This window comes from Rattus norvegicus, chromosome 1, assembly GCF_021556685.1.
Source record: "Rattus norvegicus strain SHRSP/BbbUtx chromosome 1, alternate assembly SHRSP_T2T, whole genome shotgun sequence".
NCBI classification, from domain to species: Eukaryota; Metazoa; Chordata; class Mammalia; order Rodentia; family Muridae; genus Rattus; species Rattus norvegicus.
The window spans coordinates 237,856,930-237,877,660 of NC_141534.1; the positions used below are offsets into that span (position 1 = coordinate 237,856,930).

The window sequence follows — 20,731 nt, forward strand, 5'->3', positions numbered from 1 at the left end:
GACAAGTTCTTGCTAGGTAGCCTGGAAAGATCTTGAACTAAATCACACCCGGACTGTTAACAGAAAACACAAAGGAAATGCATCATTACTGTTACAACATCATTTCCTATGACAGCCTTCTTAAATGTCCAAATCCACACACAACTGAGCGGAAGTTACCCGGAGCCAGAGAGTGCTGGCCCACTTGCTAGGTTTATAGGTCAGGGTTAGAAGCAGGGATTTGACTCATCCTGAACGTGACTCCAAATCTGTCAGATCTGAAGAAAGCATACACCTCCTCTGAAAGGAAGAAGTTCTCTTAAAATGATACATAGTCAGGCCTGTTTATTTGTTTTAAGATTTATTTATTTAACATATAGGAGTACACACACTGCTTCAGACACACCAGAAGAGGGCATCAGATCCCATTACAGATGGTTGTGAGCCACCATGTGGTTGCTGGAATTTGAACTCAGGACCTCTGGAAGAGCAGTTAGTACTCTTAACCACAGAGCCATCTCTCCAGCCTGTTCTGTTTTTCTTTTTTTAAGAATTAAAAAAAACAAACATATTATCTGCATGTATGTCTGTGCATAACATGCACGCAGTGCCTGCAGAAGCCAGAAGAGGGCATTGGATCCAATGGCATTAGTTACAGCAGTGTGAGCTGGGTATTGGACCTGGGTCTCTGGAAGAGCAGCCACTGGCTCTTAAAAAAAAAAAAAAAAAAATCAAACCACAAAAAATACCTCTTTTCTACTAAATTAGTGTTTTTAGTACAAGGAATTAAATTAAAAAGTCAGTTATCAACCACAGCATCACAATACAGCAAAATTCATATATTGATGATAAAATCTTAGGCTTCCTTCAACTGCTGCACCCGTCTATATACCTCAGATATCTAATGCGAGCAGCCACCAGTGGCCATATGCTGAGACTGAAGCGGACACTGCCAAGTGCTGTTCATCTACCATGTTGAATGACCCTCCTCACAACACTATGTCCAGGTTCCAGAACTACAATGAGCACCCAGATCTCTGAATTAATTACCTCTGAAGACATCAAAGCATAATTTCCACATAAAACACGAAGCCTTCCAGATCCTTAAAAATGGATCTATAATTTCAGTCATACCAGGGAAAAAAGGTGAACGTAAAATTTCAGTAATAAGAGGGAAAACAGAAAAGGGGAAAATCACACAGAATTTATCAAATTCTTTTTCTAATCTCAAAGTAAATAAGTCCCAAAGTGGCATTATTATTAGCTGTGCTTTTGCTAATGAGCTATTTAATGACCCAAACACAGGGAAGCTTTCCTATGTCCTCAGTGTAGCTGGACTCTTTTTTCACGGCATGAGAAAAGGGGAGAGGCACCAAATAAGCAATGGACACTGGCAGGCCCCACACATGAGAACCACTCTAATGGCACAGCCAGGACGAACAACTTCTGTAACTGACACATTCAGTTGACTTGCTCTGACCAAACAGGCCTTTGCCTAAGCTCCTTGGCATTCTTAAGAGGGCGACTGGTTCATGGTTCAAAACAAAGATACACATAGGCAATGGAGTTCAAGTGTACACACATTTTCCACAAGGACAGAAACAGAACAAGCAACAGAAACCTGAGACCTGAACCTATAGTAAACACCTTACCATAATAGCTTATATGTAAGGGAAAAACAAAAAGCAAAAAACCAAAAAACTGTATAAACTACATTAGCCTCAAGGAGCTAAAAACCTAGCGAACAGGGAAGAGAATTAATGGAAAGTTAAAAACAAAGAGAAGAGACTTCAATAACGAATACCAACAGAAGAGCCGAGGGAAGGCTAGATGACTAGGAAAGCTGAGTACTTTACAAACATGACTTACTCCAAAGCCCACCCTTTGGCTGCACTCAGGGCAGGTATTCTCTCCAGTCCCAGCCCCGAGCCTCCCTCTTTACTGAATACTTAGTCTATCTTGTTCATGTAAGCACCTAGTCTATGGGCATTTCTAAGTCCTGTCAGATCACAGTTACCTTCTATATATGAATGAAAATAACCTAAGGAAAGCTTCAAGGGAGGAAGAGATATGGCTGAGAGGTCAGAGAGCACTACCTGGCAAATGGCCTTAGGAAACAAAGAGTGATTATCGACCTATGACTTCAACCTGACATTTTGGTAAAGACAATTACTCTGAAGAGAAAACCTAGCAACGCTGGAGGTTTACTGTCTGGGTGGGAACATCATCAAAGGACTATACTGCTTAGTTCTGCTGTCACTTTGACACAGCCTAGAATCATCTGGGAAGAGTCTTACTGAGGAATTATCAAAGCAGGTGACCTGTCGGCATGACTGTGGGCAAATTGTCTTGTCTGTTAACTAATGTAGGAAGACCCAATCCACTGTGGGAAACACCATTCCCTAGGTATAGGGGTAATGACCAAACCCTAGCTCCTAGCTGACAAGAAGCAAGGATCCATGCCTACTCTATTAGTGATGGCAGATGTGATGCTTTGAGTTCTTTCCCTGACTTCTCCACAATAAGGGGCTGAACCTGTCAAGTGTAAGCCAATAAACCCTTTCTTCCCAAGGTTGGTTTTAGTTTGTTTGGTTGCTTTTTAAAGATTTATTTACTTTATGTATGTGAGTACACTGTCGCTGTCTTCAGCCACACCAGAAGAGGGCATCAGATCCCATTACAGATGGCTGTGAGCCACCATGTGGTTGCTGGGAATTGAACCCAGGACCTCTGGAAGAACAGACAGTGCTTTTAATCTCGGAATCATCCTTCCAGCCCTGTTTGTTTGCTATAGAAATGAAACTAGAACACACATGTGATTAAGAATTATACGGGATAGCAAAAGCCAATATAAGTGAAAGAGTAATCCTTGGGGTTTCTCTGCTTTTTGTTGCTGTTAGTTTTTGGTTTCCAGTGCTAGGGACTGAAGCCTAGCCTCTTGTGTGCTGTCCACGTGCTCCCTCAATGAACTTCATATACACCTCTCCAAAAATGGTTTGGTTTTTGTCTTTGAGACAGGGTTTCATGTATCCCAAGGCTGGCCTCAGATCTGCTTTGTGGCCAAGGATAACCTTCACCCTCTTACTTAAGTGCTAGATACTAAAAGCCTATGCTACCAGGCCTGGGTTATGTGGTGATGGGTATGAAGCCCATGGCTTTATGGATACTAGAAAAGGACTCGCCTTTCCCCTCCTCCTGCTTTTTTTTTTTTTTTTACATTGCAAAACATTCTTTAGAAGTATAAACAAACAAGAAAAACCATACACTGCCTATAAGGCCTCAAATAATTACTATCTAGCTCTTCACAAGAAAGAAAAGCCTCAACCCTGTCAAGTTTTACTCCCTCCAACACCCCACCCCCAGTTTTAAAGACAGTATCTTACTCTTCAGCCCAGGATGGCCCCCAAATTCATGGCAATCCTCCAGTCTTGGCCTCTCAAGTGACGGGATTATAGGATGAGACACTACGACCAGCCAGGTCTTCTTTGTGTCACAAGACGGAAGGCTGAGAACTCAGCAAGTTATTTTTTGTAACTTGGAGCACATACTGAAGAGAAGGCATCTAAATATGAACCAACACTTCTTCATTCCCAAACAGCGGCTGGCTAGACTTCTTATCCCTTTCCTTAGGAACATTGCTATCAAACCAGCCAGTGCATACCAAAAGAAACGGGATCACATTTCATTTATAAATATGCTCATTTGGGAAACCAAAGTAGACGAGAAACAGCTTAAATTTAGTTTTTTTAGTGAAAGATACAAGTGACAAGGCTGGGATTTCGACTTAACATTCTGGGAAGTACAGATACCCTGAGGAGTGCTTGGCAATGCTGAATCTTTCCTGGCTATTTTTAAAAAACCATAACAGACCCTGTGATGGATGAGTGGGAAAACTCGAGAGCAATGAACATAAGCACAGCGTTATCACTAACTGTGGGGCTTAACGGCACACAGAACTGGTTGAGCATTTGTCAGTGAGAGGCATGTCCATGAGTTTTTAGGAATGTGGATTCCACAGTTGTGGACTTCAAATTGATAAGCAGGAGAATGAAAAGGACTCCAACAGCAAGCTGAAGTGAGATAAATTGTTGGGAAAGACCAACCCAGCAGACAGCTCTGGCAAGTCCTGAAGGGTGATTGTTTCCCTGAAATCCATTTGGAACAGTTATGCATTTTCAATTTTGTGAAATACTACACAAAAGCAAACTTTCAATAGGCCAGCCGGTTTCCATTTTTGTTAAACAGCTTTATTCATAGCCAATTCTACAGCCTTACATCTCTGTCACAGGAATTAAAAACAATCACTATTCCTTGGAGTCAAAGGGTACTAAAGTCACAAGGAACATGTCAAAGTACTCAGTCTGTGACACAAAATCTTGCCAACTTGCTCCTTCCCACAATCCAGTCCTCTACAAGTCATTACAACTTTCACACAGTCAAGAACAAAGCTGGAAGGTGTCAGCCTGGGCATGAGAACCCACAGCTGGGATTTACAGCTGCCATCAGAACAACAGGCCTCCCCACCGCCCTTCCACTAGGGAGAGCTGGTAAACACCCAGCCACCCTCACTTTGGCCTGAAAAGGCCACAGCATCCCCACTGACCACAGTCTTCTCTCTGCTGACACTGTAAGTCTCATTTGTCATTCATGTGCAAACACAACAGCCTTTATGATTTTTACAACAGCCTTTATGATTTTTCAGGTGAACAACTGTGTTCACAAAGACTAAGCAGCTTTGAAAACATTTTCAGTTTTGGTCTTTGTTAACAATATTGCAATTTCTCTTTCTCACTTGGGTAATCTCGACCTTATCCATTCAATACTTGTGCATCCTATATAGAGGGAAGAAGGGTTCATACAAGCACAATGAGAAAATGCGAGTCACAAAGGACACATGGAAGACAGACAGCTCTGACTATAAGACCTACTTTTCCAAGAGTTTTGAAAGTCAAGAGCAGGGATAAAGACATCCTCTCAAGTGTTTACCACCTTTGGTCATTGTATTAGACCTGTGTAATTGGTACCTGAGTAATTGATAAGTTGTAAGAGGGAAGTTAATATTTCAACTTTAGTAACATTTAACCTGCTTCTGTAAAAAGATGTTACAAGCACAACTGAGTACGTGCAGGCTGTTGTCTTCTCCATCCGCATAACCCAGCACACAGGGACGAATGGGCTGGACAACCGCAAAGGCTGCTTGTCCACAGAAAGTGTGTTAAACTGAGCCAGCCATCACCACACTTAATCATCAATTAAATTTAAGCACTGCTTTGCTATAAAAAGAATCCAATCACCTTAATTCAAAGTAGAAGTGTCAATATTAACCTGTCACAGGTATAGGAACGGATCAATTTCAAGAGGTGATTAAGGACATACTGTGTGTGTCTGAAATGTTATTTTAACCGTGGTCATTTAAAACAATTACTAACGGGGAGGGAGAGCTAAACCTTCAGAGAGGCAGACAAGCCTGGGAAACCAGAAGAGACTGCACTCTGCACACATTACTGATTCCAGAGGAAAACACCAAACGCCATCTGGAACCCTGGTGCACGGAAGCTCCCGGAAAGGGCAGCGCAGATCTTCTGGTTGCTGCGGCCGCGGAGAGCTCATAAACAACACCCCATGAGAAAACTTGAGCCTCAGGACCACAGGTAAGACCAACTTTTCTGCTGCAAGCGACCTGCCTGGTGAACTCAAGACACAGGCCCACAGGAACAGCTGAAGACCTGTAGAGAGGAAAAACTACACGCCCGAAAGCAGAACACTCTGTCCCCATAACTGGCTGAAAGGAAACAGGAAAACAGGTCTATAGCACTCCTGAAACACAGGCTTATAGGACAGTCTAGCCACTGTCAGAAATAGCAGAACAAAGTAACACTAGAGATAATCTGATGGTGAGAGGCAAGCGCAGGAACCCAAGCAACAGAAACCAAGACTACATGGCATCATCGGAGCCCAATTCTCCCACCAAAATAAACATGGAATATCCAAACACACCAGAAAAGCAAGATCTAGTTTCAAAATCGTATTTGATCTGATGCTGGAGGACTTCAAGAAAGACATGAAGAACTCCCTTAGAGAACAAGTAGAAGCCTACAGAGAGGATTCACAAAAATCCCTAAAAGAATTCCAGGAAAACATAAATAAACAAGTAGAAGCCCATAGAGAGGAGTCACAAAAATCCCTGAAAGAATTCCAGGAAAACACAATCAAACAGTTGAAGGAATTAAAAATGGATATAGAAGCAATCAAGAAAGAACACATGGAAACAACCCTGGATATAGAAAACCAAAAGAAGAGACAAAGAGCTGTAGATACGAGCTTCACCAACAGAATACAAGAGATGGAAGAGAGAATCTCAGGAGCAGAAGATTCCATAGAAATCATCGACTCAACTGTCAAAGATAATGTAAAGCAGAAAAAGCTACTGGTCCAAAACATACAGGAAATCCAGGACTCAATGAGAAGATCAAACCTAAGAATAGATAATAGGTATAGAAGAGAGTGAAGACTCCCAGCTCAAAGGACCAGTAAATATCTTCAACAAAATCATAGAAGAAAACTTCCCTAACCTAAAGAAAGAGATACCCATAAGCATACAAGCCTACAGAACTCCAAATAGATTGGACCAGAAAAGAAACGCCTCCCATCACATAATAGTCAAAACACCAAAGGCACAAAATAAAGAAAGAATATTAAAAGCAGTAAGGGAAAAAGGTCAAGTAACATATAAAGGCAGACCTATCAGAATCACACCAGACTTCTCGCCAGAAACTATGAAAGCCAGAAGATCCTGGACTGATGTCATACAGACCCTAAGAGAACACAAATGCCAGCCCAGGTTACTGTATCCTGCAAAACTCTCAATTAACATAGATGGAGAAACCAAGATATTCCATGACAAAACCAAATTTACACAATATCTTTCTACAAATCCAGCGCTACAAAGGATAATAAATGGTAAAGCCCAACATAAGGAGGCAAACTACACCCTAGAAGAAGCAAGAAACTAATCGTCTTGGCAACAAAACAAAGAGAAAAAAAGCACACAAAAATAACCTCACATCCAAATATGAATATAACAGTAAGCAATAATCACTATTCCTTAATATCTCTCAACATCAATGGTCTCAACTCCCCAATAAAAAGACATAGATTAACAAACTGGATACGCAACGAGGACCCTGCATTCTGCTGCCTACAGGAAACACACCTCAGAGACAAAGACAGACACTACCTCAGAGTGAAAGGCTGGAAAACAACTTTCCAAGCAAATGGTCAGAAGAAGCAAGCTGGAGTAGCCATTCTAATATCAAATAAAATCAATTTCCAACTAAAAGTCATCAAAAAAGATAAGGAAGGACACTTCATATTCATCAAAGGAAAAATCCACCAAGATGAACTCTCAATCCTAAATATCTATGCTCCAAATACAAGGGCACTTACATACCTAAAAGAAACCTTACTAAAGCTAAAAACATACATTGCACCTCACACAATAACAGTAGGAGATTTCAACACCCAACTCTCATCAAGGGACAGATCATGGAAACAGAAATTAAACAGAGACGTAGACAGACTAAGAGAAGTCATGAGCCAAATGGACTTAACAGATATTTATAGAACATTCTATCCTAAAGCAAAAGGATATACCTTCTTCTCAGCTCCTCATGGTACTTTCTCCAAAATTGACCATATAATTGGTCAAAAAACGGGCCTCAACAGGTACAGAAAGTTAGAAATAATCCCATGCGTGCTATCAGACCACCACGGCCTAAAGCTGGTCTTCAATAACAATAAGGGAAGAATGCCCACATATACGTGGAAATTGAACAATGCTCTACTCAATGATAACCTGGTCAAGGAAGAAATAAAGGATGAAATTAAAGACTTTTTAGAATTTAATGAAAATGAAGGTACAACATACCCAAACTTATGGGACACAATGAAAGCTGTGCTAAGAGGAAAACTCATAGCGCTGAGTGCCTGCAGAAAGAAACAGCATATGTCAGCAGCTTGACAGCACACCTAAAAGCTCTAGAGCAAAAAGAAGCAAATACACCCAGGAGGAGTAGAAGGCAGGAAATAATCAAACTCAGAGCTGAAATCAACCGAGTAGAAACAAAAAGGACCATAGAAAGAATCAACAGAACCAAAAGTTGGTTCTTTGAGAAAATCAACAAGATAGATAAACCCTTAGCCAGACTAACGAGAGGACACAGAGAGTGCATCCAAATTAACAAAATCAGAAATGAAAAGGGAGACATAACTACAGATTCAGAGGAAATTCAAAAAAATCATCAGATCTTACTATAAAACCTATATTCAACAAAACTTGAAAATCTTCAGGAAATGGACAATTTCCTAGACAGATACCAGGTACCGAAGTTAAATCAGGAACAGATAAACCAGTTAAACAACCCCATAACTCCTAAGGAAATAGAAGCAGTCATTAAAGGTCTCCCAACCAAAAAGAGCCCAGGTCCAGACGGGTTTAGTGCAGAATTTTATCAGACCTTCATAGAAGACCTCATACCAATATTATCCAAACTATTCCACAAAATTGAAACAGATGGATCACTACCGAATTCCTTCTATGAAGCCACAATTACTCTTATACCTAAACCACACAAAGACCCAACAAAGAAAGAGAACGTCAGACCAATTTCCCTTATGAATATAGACTCAAAAATACTCAACAAAATTCTGGCAAACCGAATCCAAGAGCACATCAAAACAATCATCCACCATGACCAAATAGGCTTCATCCCAGGCATGCAGGGATGGTTTAATATACGGAAAACCATCAACGTGATCCATTATATAAACAAACTGAAAGAACAAAACCACATGATCATTTCATTAGATGTTGAGAAAGCATTTGACAAAATTCAACACCCCTTCATGATAAAAGTCCTGGAAAGAATAGGAATTCAGGGCCCATACCTAAACATAGTAAAAGCCATATACAGCAAACCAGTTGCTAACATTAAACTAAATGGAGAGAAACTTGAAGCAATCCCACTAAAATCAGGGACTAGACAAGGCTGCCCACTCTCTCCCTACTTATTCAATGTAGTTCTTGAAGTTCTAGCCAGAGCAATCGGACAACAAAAGGAGGTCAAGGGGATACAGATTGGAAAAGAAGAAGTCAAAATATCACTATTTGCAGATGATATGATAATATATTTAAGTGATCCCAAAAGTTCCACCAGAGAACTACTAAAGCTGATAAACAACTTCAGCAAAGTGGCTGGGTATAAAATTAACTCAAATAAATCAGTAGCCTTCCTCTACACAAAAGAGAAACAAGCCGAGAAAGAAATTAGGGAAATGACACCCTTCATAATAGACCCAAATAATATAAAGTACCTCGGTGTGACTTTAACCAAGCAAGTAAAAGATTTGTACAATAAGAACTTCAAGACTCTGAAGAAAGAAATTGAAGAAGATCTCAGAAGATGGAAAGATCTCCCATGCTCATGGATTGGCAGGATTAATATAGTAAAAATGGCCATTTTACCAAAAGCAATCTACAGATTCAATGCAATCCTCATAAAAATACCAATCCAATTCTTCAAAGAGTTAGACAGAACAATTTGCAAATTCATCTGGAATAACAAAAAACCCAGGATACCTAAAACTATCCTCAACAATAAAAGGACTTCAGGGGGAATCACTATCCCTGAACCCAAGCAGTATTACAGAGCAATAGTGATAAAAACTGCATGGTATTGGTATAGAGACAGACAGATAGACCAATGGAACAGAATTAAAGACCCAGAAATGAACCCACACACCTATGGGCACTTGATTTTTGACAAAGGACCCAAAACCATTAAATGGAAAAAAGATAGCATTTTCAGCAAATGGTGCTGGTTCAACTGGAGGGCAACATGTAGAAGAATGCAGATCGATCCATGCTTATCACCCTGTACAAAGCTTAAGTCCAAGTGGATAAAGGATCTCCACATCAAACCAGATACACTCAAACTAATAGAAGAAAAACTAGGGAAGCATCTGGAACACATGGGCACTGGAAAAAATTTCCTGAACAAAACACCAATGGCTTATGCTCTAAGATCAAGAATCGACAAATGGGATCTCATAAAACTGCAAAGCTTCTGTAAGGCAAAGGACACTGTGGTTAGGACAAAACGGCAACCAACAGATTGGGAAAAGATCTTTACCAATCCTATAACAGATAGAGGCCTTATATCCAAAATATACAAAGAACTCAAGAAGTTAGACCGCAGGGAAACAAATAACCCTATTAAAAATGGGGTTCAGAGCTAAACAAAGAATTCACAGCTGAGGAATGCCGAATGGCCGAGAAACACCTAAAGAAATGTTCAGCATCTTTAGTCATAAGGGAAATGCAAATCAAAACAACCCTGAGATTTCACCTCATACCAGTGAGAATGGCTAAGATCAAAAACTCAGGTGACAGCAGATGCTGGCGAGGATGTGGAGAAAGAGGAACACTCCTCCATTGTTGGTGGGATTGCAGACTGGTAAAACCATTCTGGAAATCAGTCTGGAGGTTCCTCAGAAAATTGGACATTGAACTGCCTCAGGATCCAGCTATACCTCTCTTGGGCATATACCCAAAAGATGCCCCAACATATAAAAAAGACACGTGCTCCACTATGTTCATAGGAGCCTTATTTATAATAGCCAGAAGCTGGAAAGAACCCAGATGCCCTTCAACAGAGAAATGGATACAGAAAATGTGGTACATCTACACAATGGAATATTACTCAGCTATCAAAAACAATGACTTTATGAAATTCGTAGGCAAATGGTTGGAACTAGAAAATACCATCCTGAGTGAGCTAACCCAATCACAGAAAAACACACATGGTATGCACTCTTTGATAAGTGGCTATTAGCCCAAATGCTTGAATTACCCTAGATGCCTAGAACAAATGAAACTCAAGAGGGATGATCAAAATGTGAATGCTTCACTCTTTCTTTAAAAGGGGAACAAGAATACCCTTGGGAGGGGATAGAGAGGCAAAGATTAAAACAGAGACTGAAGGAACACCCATTCAGAGTCTGCCCCACATGTGGCCCATACACATACAGCCATCCAATTAGACAAGATGGATGAAGCAAAGAAGTGCAGGCCGACAGGAGCCGATGTAGATCGCTCCTGAGAGACACAGCCAGAATACAGCAAATACAGAGGCGAATGCCAGCAGCAAACCACTGAATTGAGAATGGTCCTGCTAAGACTGAACCCCCAGTGAACGTGATTGTTGGGGAGAGGGTGGGGAGGGAAACACCCATAAAGAAGGGGAGGGGGAGGGATTAGGGGGGATGTTTGCCTGGAAACCGGGAAAGGGAATAACACTCGAAATGTAAATAAGAAATACTCAAGTTAATAAAAAAAACAAAAAAAAACAAAAACAAAAAAAACAAAAAAAAACCCAATTACTAACAAGTTAACAGAACAAGCCATAACCCAGGCAACTAAAACGTCATGAAAAATACAGACAGAAAGCACAGGTTAAAGTGTTTACATGTGTGACATTAAACTTCAACAGCAGTCACTGACCAACGTAAGCAACTCAAGCCCATCCGCATTACTTACTGATATGATTATCTGCTTCACAAGCTTGGTATCATCAATACAATCGAACGCTGCCAGGAGAACCAGGTGAGAGTACTGGCCCTATAAGAAAGGGGAGACAGAAAAGGTTAAAAAGATTTCATACAGGGCTGGCAAAACATTCTTGTAGGTAAAGACCCTTGCTGCCAAGCCTGATGACCTGAGTCCAATCTTCCAAAGCCACACGGTAGAAGAAGAGAACAGACTCTCCCACGCTGTCCTCCGACCTACAGACACGTGCAGACCTCCTGTCTCTCACCATATACATCAACTAAATAACTTAATGTAATAAAAAATTTAACAAGACAAAATGAGAGTTACCCCAGAAACCTGGACATGGTAGCATATGCATTTAATCTCAGCATCTGTGGGGCAGGTAGATCTCTGAGTTTGAGATCTACACTGTATGACAGACACAGTGAGATTCAGTCTTAAAAAAAAGTTTCCTTCTTATGCCCTACCCATAGTCAGTACCAGCCTCGTGCAGGCAAGGTGAATCAAAGCCACTCAAATGAACTAGCTAATTATATATCAGAAATAAGGTTAATATAGAAAAAAAAGAGAGAAACATGTAATCATATAGCCTAAGAATGAGAATCCAACATCATAGCAAGTACTCAGTTAATGAATTAATGAATGGCTATTTGTAAATTTTGAATGAGACAATTAAACAAAATAGAAACTATTCAAATTACCAAAATAGAAATGAGTATCCTCAGGCACGATTATATGCATACACTTAAATAAACATGTGCACAGAAAACTCTACAAGGCAAAACAGTCACCTTGGGTCACAGAACTATAAATTTTTTATACTGTATTTTGTCCATCCTATTTATCGTATAGTCTAATTTCTTTGACAATAACTATATTTAAATACAAATACCCTCCCCCCAAAAAAGAAACCCAAAAATCCAAACCATGTAAGTCTCTCATTAAACAAGCAGCATAAATCCACAGGTTCCAAAACAAAGAAACAAATAAATGCCCCCAAATCTACAATAACAAATACCAAAAACAAAAGTGCACAATAAGTAAAACATAATGAGAACCAGATTAATCACTGCTTTTCAAAGTGTAAATAGGTGCAACTCTTCCTACACCTGTGACAGACGTCACCTGGGGCATCTGAGGAGACCAAAAGAACCCAGTTTTCAGAGTTTCTAACATACTCCTTGTGAGATCTCAGGTGGTATGCCTTTTGAGGGATGGGGATTGCTTTATTCAGAACTAGGTCTAAAGAGTATGAAAGGTAATAAAATTAGTCAGAGGCAATGAGAAATTTACTAGTAGTGGAAAAAAAAACTAATCTAAGACACAAACTATACAAAAAATACAGATCAACTAAAACAGAATGGAAGACTTGATTCACAGAAAAGGCAAATGACTGTAAATGTGTAAACACTTTAGAGAAATAGCAAGGATAAATAATAAAAGAATGAAATGCATGCAGCTCTACCTAGCCTATAGATAAGAGTAAGAGTAAAAAAAAGAAATTCAGAGACATGGGGAGAGCAGGCATCCTACCCTGGCCAGGATATAAAGGGCTTTGCTTCTCTGGAAAGCAGCTGACAACATCAATACCACATGCATGTATGTCCTCACCCAGCAATTTTTGCTCTAGGTATTTACTGCAGACATGCTTCCACAAAGTAGACACATACAAAATGTGTGCTGGGATCCTAACAACTTAGGAATCTAGAAACCACCCAACAGCAGGGACCGTGTTAAGTGACTCATGGTACAGCCATGCAGTGGAATACTGGAAAGTCAGACTGAGTGAGGAAAGCATGTATTCAAATAGAGTGGCTCCCAGGGCGAGGGAAGGGAACAGGTAAAGGACAGTGCACTTGATCCAAAACTACTCGTCTCTATGACTAAGTGCAAGGTACTTCTGTATGAATGGAGACACTGGTCCACAACCCAGTTTAAAAGGCAGACAGAGTCACACCATCTTGTAAAGGCACAATTACACAGAACAGAGTGAAGATTGTATCTACTGAAGTCCCAGTCATCCATGTCAGTTACACTAGTGAGTAACAGGCAACGTCACTGAGCATGCGTTGCAGCAGCTGAGTCCTAGAGAATGGGAACACAGCAAATACCAAGGACCTAACACCACTGATGCAAGTAAGGCTCACAGACACCCAGAAGGACTCCACAACAATGTTCAAGACACTAAGACAGATTCAATCTTTGATCTGAAAGGACTAATAAAATTTAAATCACTGGAATAATAAAATAAAAATTGAAAAACCTTAAAACCCAACAATAACATCTGAGATTCTAAAAACTTGATAGTTCAAATCTATTGGGTTATTTATATTTGTTTACTTCCTCCCTCAAAAGTAATTCTTAAATTAAAAAGATGTAAAATCACTAGGCACGATTACCACCACCACAATGCCAAGCTAGGATAAGGATCTCAGAAACTGAATTGGTCAAATACTTCATGAAGTCAAAACCTAAAATTAAAAAGTTTAACTTTATTACTTAAAAAGTATCTTACCAATATAGTTTAGATAGAACTTTCTATCCCATTTTTATTCAATCCTAATTTAAGAATTCCAATTAAATCTCACACAGAACTTACTCAACTATGAACTGTGAGTAGACTATTCTTTTACACCACAAGCTGAAGAAAGCACTTTTCACCGTATAGAAAAGTTAGCTATCTACCAAATGATTGCACACTAACTCCCATCATTCCCAATGCCAGAGGACAACCTAAATCACACAGCATGTACCCGACCTTGGTCTGAAAGAATTTGACAAATGTTAGTTGTTCTCATTGGGTTTCTTTAATAGGAAAAAGTTGAACTTTCACTCACCAGTAACTGACAAATTTACTGAACTATATAATTAAAATTACAGTACTACCAGTATTTTTACTACCTATTTTAACCATTACTTTGATATTGGAAATTTACTAGTATGGAAAATTATTCAACATCTAAATACATATAGACTTCTATTATCTTTATTATTGTGTGGATAGTAATGCTTGTGTGTGTGTGCGTGTGTGTGTGTGTGTGTGTGTGTGTGTGTGTGTGTGCGCGCGCGCGCATGTGTGAGAGACTGCTTATGCACACAAGTATGTGAGTGCAAGACTGCCTGTGCATACACGTGTGGAGGCCAGACCTCAACTTTAAGTAGTTTATCCACTGGGCTGCTTCCCACCTAGAAACAATTAATCCCCAGAAACAAACAAACAAACAAAAAAACCAAAAAAAACTTTGTATCTAATGCAACACATTGCAAGGAGCTAAAATATTTAATGTTGAATAGCTTAACCTTTTCATGAGTACATAAGTTTATGCCAAGACAAAAGTTTTAATTTATTAAGGTTTTGGTGGTAGCAGAAACCAGTATCATGTTTCTGAGCTATAATCTTATATTATCTACTTAGATATGTCTTAAATAGGCAGCTGTGATCCCATGTTTAGTTAACATGTCTGGAGACACTCATGAAAGCAGGAATACATACCAGTCTTTACATGTCATAACTGAATAGGGCCTGGGGTGCAGTGCACAGGCAGAGCGCTCCCCCAGAACACATGAGGCCCTGTCTTTGCTCTCTACATATACAACTCATACAAAGAGAGAAAGAACTACATTATGAGCCCCATTTTGTGTAAATTAACCTAGAAAAAGAGATAGAAAAGATTTAATGAACAAATTTAACAATTTTCTGTAGTGTTCAAATTTCCCAGTAGGCACAAACGCATCTCACAGTTAACATCAAGACAGTTAGTGACTTTAAGAAATCACTTTTGCTGTACTCACATTAGCAATCTTCTCCACATACGTCTTCATTGTTTTCACAATCACTTTCCTGTCCTTAAAAAGAAAAACTGCGTTGATAGACGTCTATTTATACATTAAGCTTACGTCATAGCTAATACTTTGTGTAGTATTAATTTTTACCAGCATCATCAGTGAGAAGAGAAGTTATAAAGGAGAATGAAGCACAGAGCACTGTGCCCCGATAAACAGCTGTGTGGAGCTCCATACCCTTCACCTTATGCACAGATATGGAACCGTGAGCTTCTGAGGCACATGCAAACCCAGTGAAGTCACCTTTACAACCACCCCTCTTCCAATATGTGATATGCCAAGAGTCGAGTATACAGATGTGTTTAATAGTTTGTGCAGTAGTTAAATTTGCAGTAAGTAAATGGGAGATAAAACACAACTACCATTTAAAGGATAGAAAACGGAAAGTTCTCTGATCAGGACCGATGCTCACTTTTTCTCAGAGTACTTAACATATACAAGAATATGCACACAGTGTGTCCACTTCTTATCCCTTCCCTTCTCCCTCTCTGAATGACCATTACATAAAGAGTAAATAACAAAGGTCCACAAGCCCCTGTACTGAAGCTGAGGATGTACCAGAGGATCTCTTCCTTATCTTCAGTGAAGCCTTGGGTTTCAGCTGAAGCAGAGAAGACAAGACTCGAAGAAGCCAAAGCCCTGGGAGGCCCTAAGACACACCTTCCAGAGGATAACGCTTATGTACAACTGGGAACCCAAGGCAGTCCAAAGGCCAACTCCAAGTTAAGGGCTCATTAGACGCAGACTGCAGGCAAGACATGGCTCTGACACTTACCTTGGGTGTACCATGCCACAAGCAATGCATGGCCACTCTGGCGCCATCGTGTGTGTGGGCCAGGTACACCACTGCTTCCCGGATGGCTTCAATTAGTTCCTAGAGAACAAAAGAGGTCAGTTGTAATTTCTCCTGTGTACATGAGAACAGCAAGGTGGAGAATGAAGAGCAGGGAGCCCAGGCAGCAAACACTGTCACTTTAATTCTACAGCCAGGCTCTCTAGGCACACACAACAAATACAGCTCACAGTTAATGTCTGATAAACAGCATAACCACTCTTCCCCATACCTATTTTTTAAAAACCAATGGGGTTTTTACTTTATTTTTTAAGATTCATTTATTTATTGTATATATGAGTACACTGTAGCTGTCTTCAGACACATCAGAAGAGGACATAAGATCCCATTACAGATGGTTGTGAGCCACCATGTGGTTGCTGGGAATTGAACTCAGGACTTCTGGAAGAGCAGTCAGTGCTCTTAACCACTGAGCCATCTCTCCAGCCCCCCAATACCTATTTTTAAAGGTGCTCATAGGTAGCATGTGATATATTCTAATGACTATCAGAAAAGAAGCCAGGGGTTAGTGGTCTGAGGAGTGTTTAAGAGAACAGCTGGGGAAAGAAACTGCTCCCCTACATGTGTCTATACAAATACAATCAAACCTCATCCTGACTCAAGTTTCTGTGGTTAATAAAGCACAGGATTGGATTTCCACAACTCATATGTATGAGTTCTGTAACCTAATAGCTATAGGGACCCATATTAAAAATTTACAGTAAGAGAACATATACAAAAGGACTGCACTTCACCTGAAAAGTACCTTCCACTACAGGAATGAGTCTCAAGAAGGGATTTCAGGTCACATACCTGAACCTAAGAATTTCTCCAAATGCTCAAAAGCGTTCCACCATAAATGTGGCATTTAAATCATAGCTTCTTCCCCTTAAGGCATAGGAGACATTGAGAAAGAGTGGGCAGGAAGATTCTAGGAGCCACAGCTTAAGGAACCCAGGTCCAACAGTCTTCTGGCCTGGAGTGCACCTGACTGGACAGGACCACTGCATCCACAGTTTAGAGCAGCGTGGGGGTGGGACAGGGACTCACAAGCTTCCACCCTGAGCTGAGAGCTACTATCAGTTGATCCTTTGTAGTAAGTCGAATGGATGGACTCCTAACTGTGAACATATGGGTGGCGCAACCTGAACTCAGGGGTTATTTAAAAAAAAAAAAAAAAAAAAAAAGGATGACAGAAAATTGGGAGGCGGATCTGACAGGAAGCAGGGGGGGACATATGATCAAAATACATTATATACATATATGAAATTCTCAAAGAACAGCTACTGGGCTAGAGTGTGACACAGGTTCTGGTTATGCTTCCAAGATCTTCAGGTTTTGTCCCTTTATAGCTACTCCAAACCCCTGCTGTAACTGAATGCTGCCTTCTACTGTCACCAAAACACACTAACTATGAAAAACCCTAAGACACTGATTTCAGTAGGGAAGAAGAAGATCCCTAAGAGAATGTTGTTCTCGTCACAAGCTCTTGGGGCTGCTGCAAAGAAATTTCTCTACATGCTAATTGGAGGGCTTCGAGTTCCACTGGGAGAAATCAGGCATGCTACTTAGTCAGCCCTTGGAATTAAACACTAAGAGCAAATGGACAGCAGCTAGGCCTGATGAGGCACGCGAAGGTCGGGAGCTGAGGTATCAACTCTCATCTGTATTCGCACCACTGACTGGAAGGACAGTGCAGTTACCTTCACTGGTCCGCTGCCTTCCATCAGATAAGGTTCAGGTTTTCACAGGCCATTTAGTTTTACATTAAGTATCCTCCCTTAACCTTTTAAAGCAGGCTTTAAAAAAAAAAAAATTAAACTATTGGAAGACTGAGCAATGCTCCAATATGTTACCTTCTGGATTAGATTACTAGAGGACACTCTCCGGATTGTAACTAAAATGTAAAATTCAGTGGCATTAATAAAACCAGGGTCAATTCTATTATTTCCTGGGGAGAAAACATTAAAGAGATTTAGCAGATCTGTTCAGTGTCTGTGTAGTGGGTTATCTAAGTGAGAAGGAAAACCTGGCATTTCTGAAAGACTGTGGCCATCAGAGCAGCCTGCTTTCCCTGTACATTGCCACAGTGTAGACGCAATCTCACACTGCAGTCCGCACTGCTTGGAACTTACTATGGAGCCCCAGCTAACCTCGCACTAGTAGGTATTGTCCTGTCTCAGGCCCCAAGTTCCACACTCAGTGTGCCACACTGGCTTTACAAATGCAGGAACAAAGCCAAGAACTTACTGATCGAAGTTTTGGGGGTGCATAGGTAAAAAAGTCCAAGAATACTTTATGAACCAGTGAGTGCTTAATCACAGCTTCCCTGGAAACAAAACAAACAAACGAAAATCAGATGCAGCAAAGCAGTCACACAAAGACAGGTAACCTAAAGATCACCTAAACAAGTGAGATAGTTTTACTAAATACACTAAATACATAAATATCAATGCATCCCTCAGCAGCACTAAAAGGTTAGAGAATTTTTGTCTGCGACACTGGTTTAGTTTCATTATGACTGAGACTAGGATACAAATTTCCAAGCTCTCTAGGATGATTAATGCCCTAGTCCCACTGTGTTTTATCCCAGTTTCTATCAGCTGCACCCCCTCCCCAAGGACTGGACAATTCATTAAGAACTCACACGTAGACCTAAGTCCTCATGGTTATTTTCTGTCAAGCATCCTTCAAAATGTCTCAGTACCAGAATAGTTTCAGCAGCACTACAATCTGAATAAGCCACAAGAGTGCCACCAGGAGCAACAACTCCTACTCACTCTATGCCCCTCTAATGTGCTGTGCAGGCTAATGTTCAAGACAAAGACCTAAAGTTCACAGGGACCAGGCAAACACAGTGCGGAATCTTGATGCGCACAGCACTCTTCTAAGGCTTTGCCAACATTAATCCATTTCATCTCCATACAACTCTACCGAGGATGCGCTGCTGCCGCCTCAATTCCACAGGTCAGGAAACGAGGCCCCTCACGCACACAGGCTGTGACATCAGGAGTCCCACCCATCCTGCCTAGTCCCAGAAGCTTTGTGCTCAACCATTTTGTTAGGGTACCAAAGACACGAAGGCAGCAAGCTCTAACTAGTGCAGTTTAAATAATCAACTGACTTTATAAAGCTATTTAACACGCAAGGGTTTACTATAACTTTATTTTAGGGAAAAAGGTTTTTATCACTCTTAGAAAGTTTATAAATCACTATTACAAGTTAGGCAGTAAGATACAGTATCATCAAGAATGATGTCTACCTGCATCAAGAATGGTTTTATACAAAGAGTTCTATGCTCTTATTCATAATTGGTAACTAACAGGAGGAGGAAACGTGCCCCCTTTCTGGCAAGGATTCTAGAAGATGTAGCTCCCTCAAATGCCTCTTTCAATCTGTTAATAAAAACCCTGTCTTACTTTTGGGCCATGGGAGTCAGAATCTGCTTCATCTCATCCAGGATAAGTTCTAGCTTCCCTGGCTGCACCTCTAGCACCTTTTCCAGCGTTGGGTGATCTGCTGACTGAAACGAAAGAAAAGCAAGCGCCTCCACATGTAATCACTTCAAAACAAGCAAGATATACAGCCATGGTAAACTGAGCTTAAGACACATTTGAGATGTTTCACACTAACAAATACCTACTAGGCAGCAAGATCTTCATGATCTGAGTCCCTGTTTATATATCTGCCAATGTGTGGTCATCCCCATGGAGGACTGACCCTAGCAACCTCCAAGGATTCAAAACTTGATGCCACTTAAGACTCTCATAGAGAAACAGCAACATATTCACACATAATCCATATGATCCTACAGCATATTTTAAATCCACATGACCTAACAAAGCAGAAATGCTCTGCAAATAGATATTATACTTTAAGGAACAGTAAGAACAAAATCTACACATATCCAATATAGACATGAGTTTTTCTTAACGGTTTTGGTTGACTGAGTCAAAGGATGTAGAAGCCTGGAAAAGGGGATGGGGTAGCTGGCTATTCTTCTAGAGCCAGGCTAACCACTAACTAAATCACCAGCCATCACATCTTACCAAGCACCTAGTACAGTTGGGTGTCACAAGAGGAATGCTAATGCAATTCAACTCAGGCCCTGAAGCTCCTGGAGAGAACCCTACAGTCAGTCCACATCCTTTCTTGTCACTTGGACACTCCTATCTCAGTTTAAAACACGTCCTAGAGCAGTACTAGTCCCATCACTGGCCAGTCTCAGACTTCTATCCATTATCCATTGCCTGGTCTCTTGTCCCCAGATCCAACATGGACAAAAGTAAGGCAAAACCAGGAAGAAACACGAGACAGGGCAGGAAGAGGAGTCCAGTGCACCTTAGGCAGAGCTGGCTATGGAGCAGAAAAGCTCCGCTCACTACTGAAGTCTTTGATCTCAGTCTGACTTGTCCTGAAGGACTACCCAGGTAAAACCGCATCCTAAATATAGGACCCTGAAAGTTAAG

At 40.6% G+C, this 20,731-nt stretch overlaps 1 protein-coding gene across 7 annotated transcripts in view; it reads right to left on the minus strand.

Moving 5' to 3' along the window:
• Positions 1–20,731, minus strand: part of Pum3 (pumilio RNA-binding family member 3) — a 39,719-nt gene that overhangs the window by 10,272 nt on the left and 8,716 nt on the right. For 5 of the 7 annotated variants that reach the window (XM_087584039.1, XM_087584002.1, XM_087584031.1 and 2 more), the window contains 5 exon segments: positions 19,682–19,785; positions 18,513–18,591; positions 16,206–16,304; positions 15,380–15,433; positions 11,576–11,656 (listed from right to left, as the gene is read on the minus strand). In XM_087584039.1, the coding sequence (XP_087440165.1) occupies positions 11,576–11,656; positions 15,380–15,433; positions 16,206–16,304; positions 18,513–18,591; positions 19,682–19,785 (417 nt within the window). 7 annotated transcript variants of the gene reach the window in all.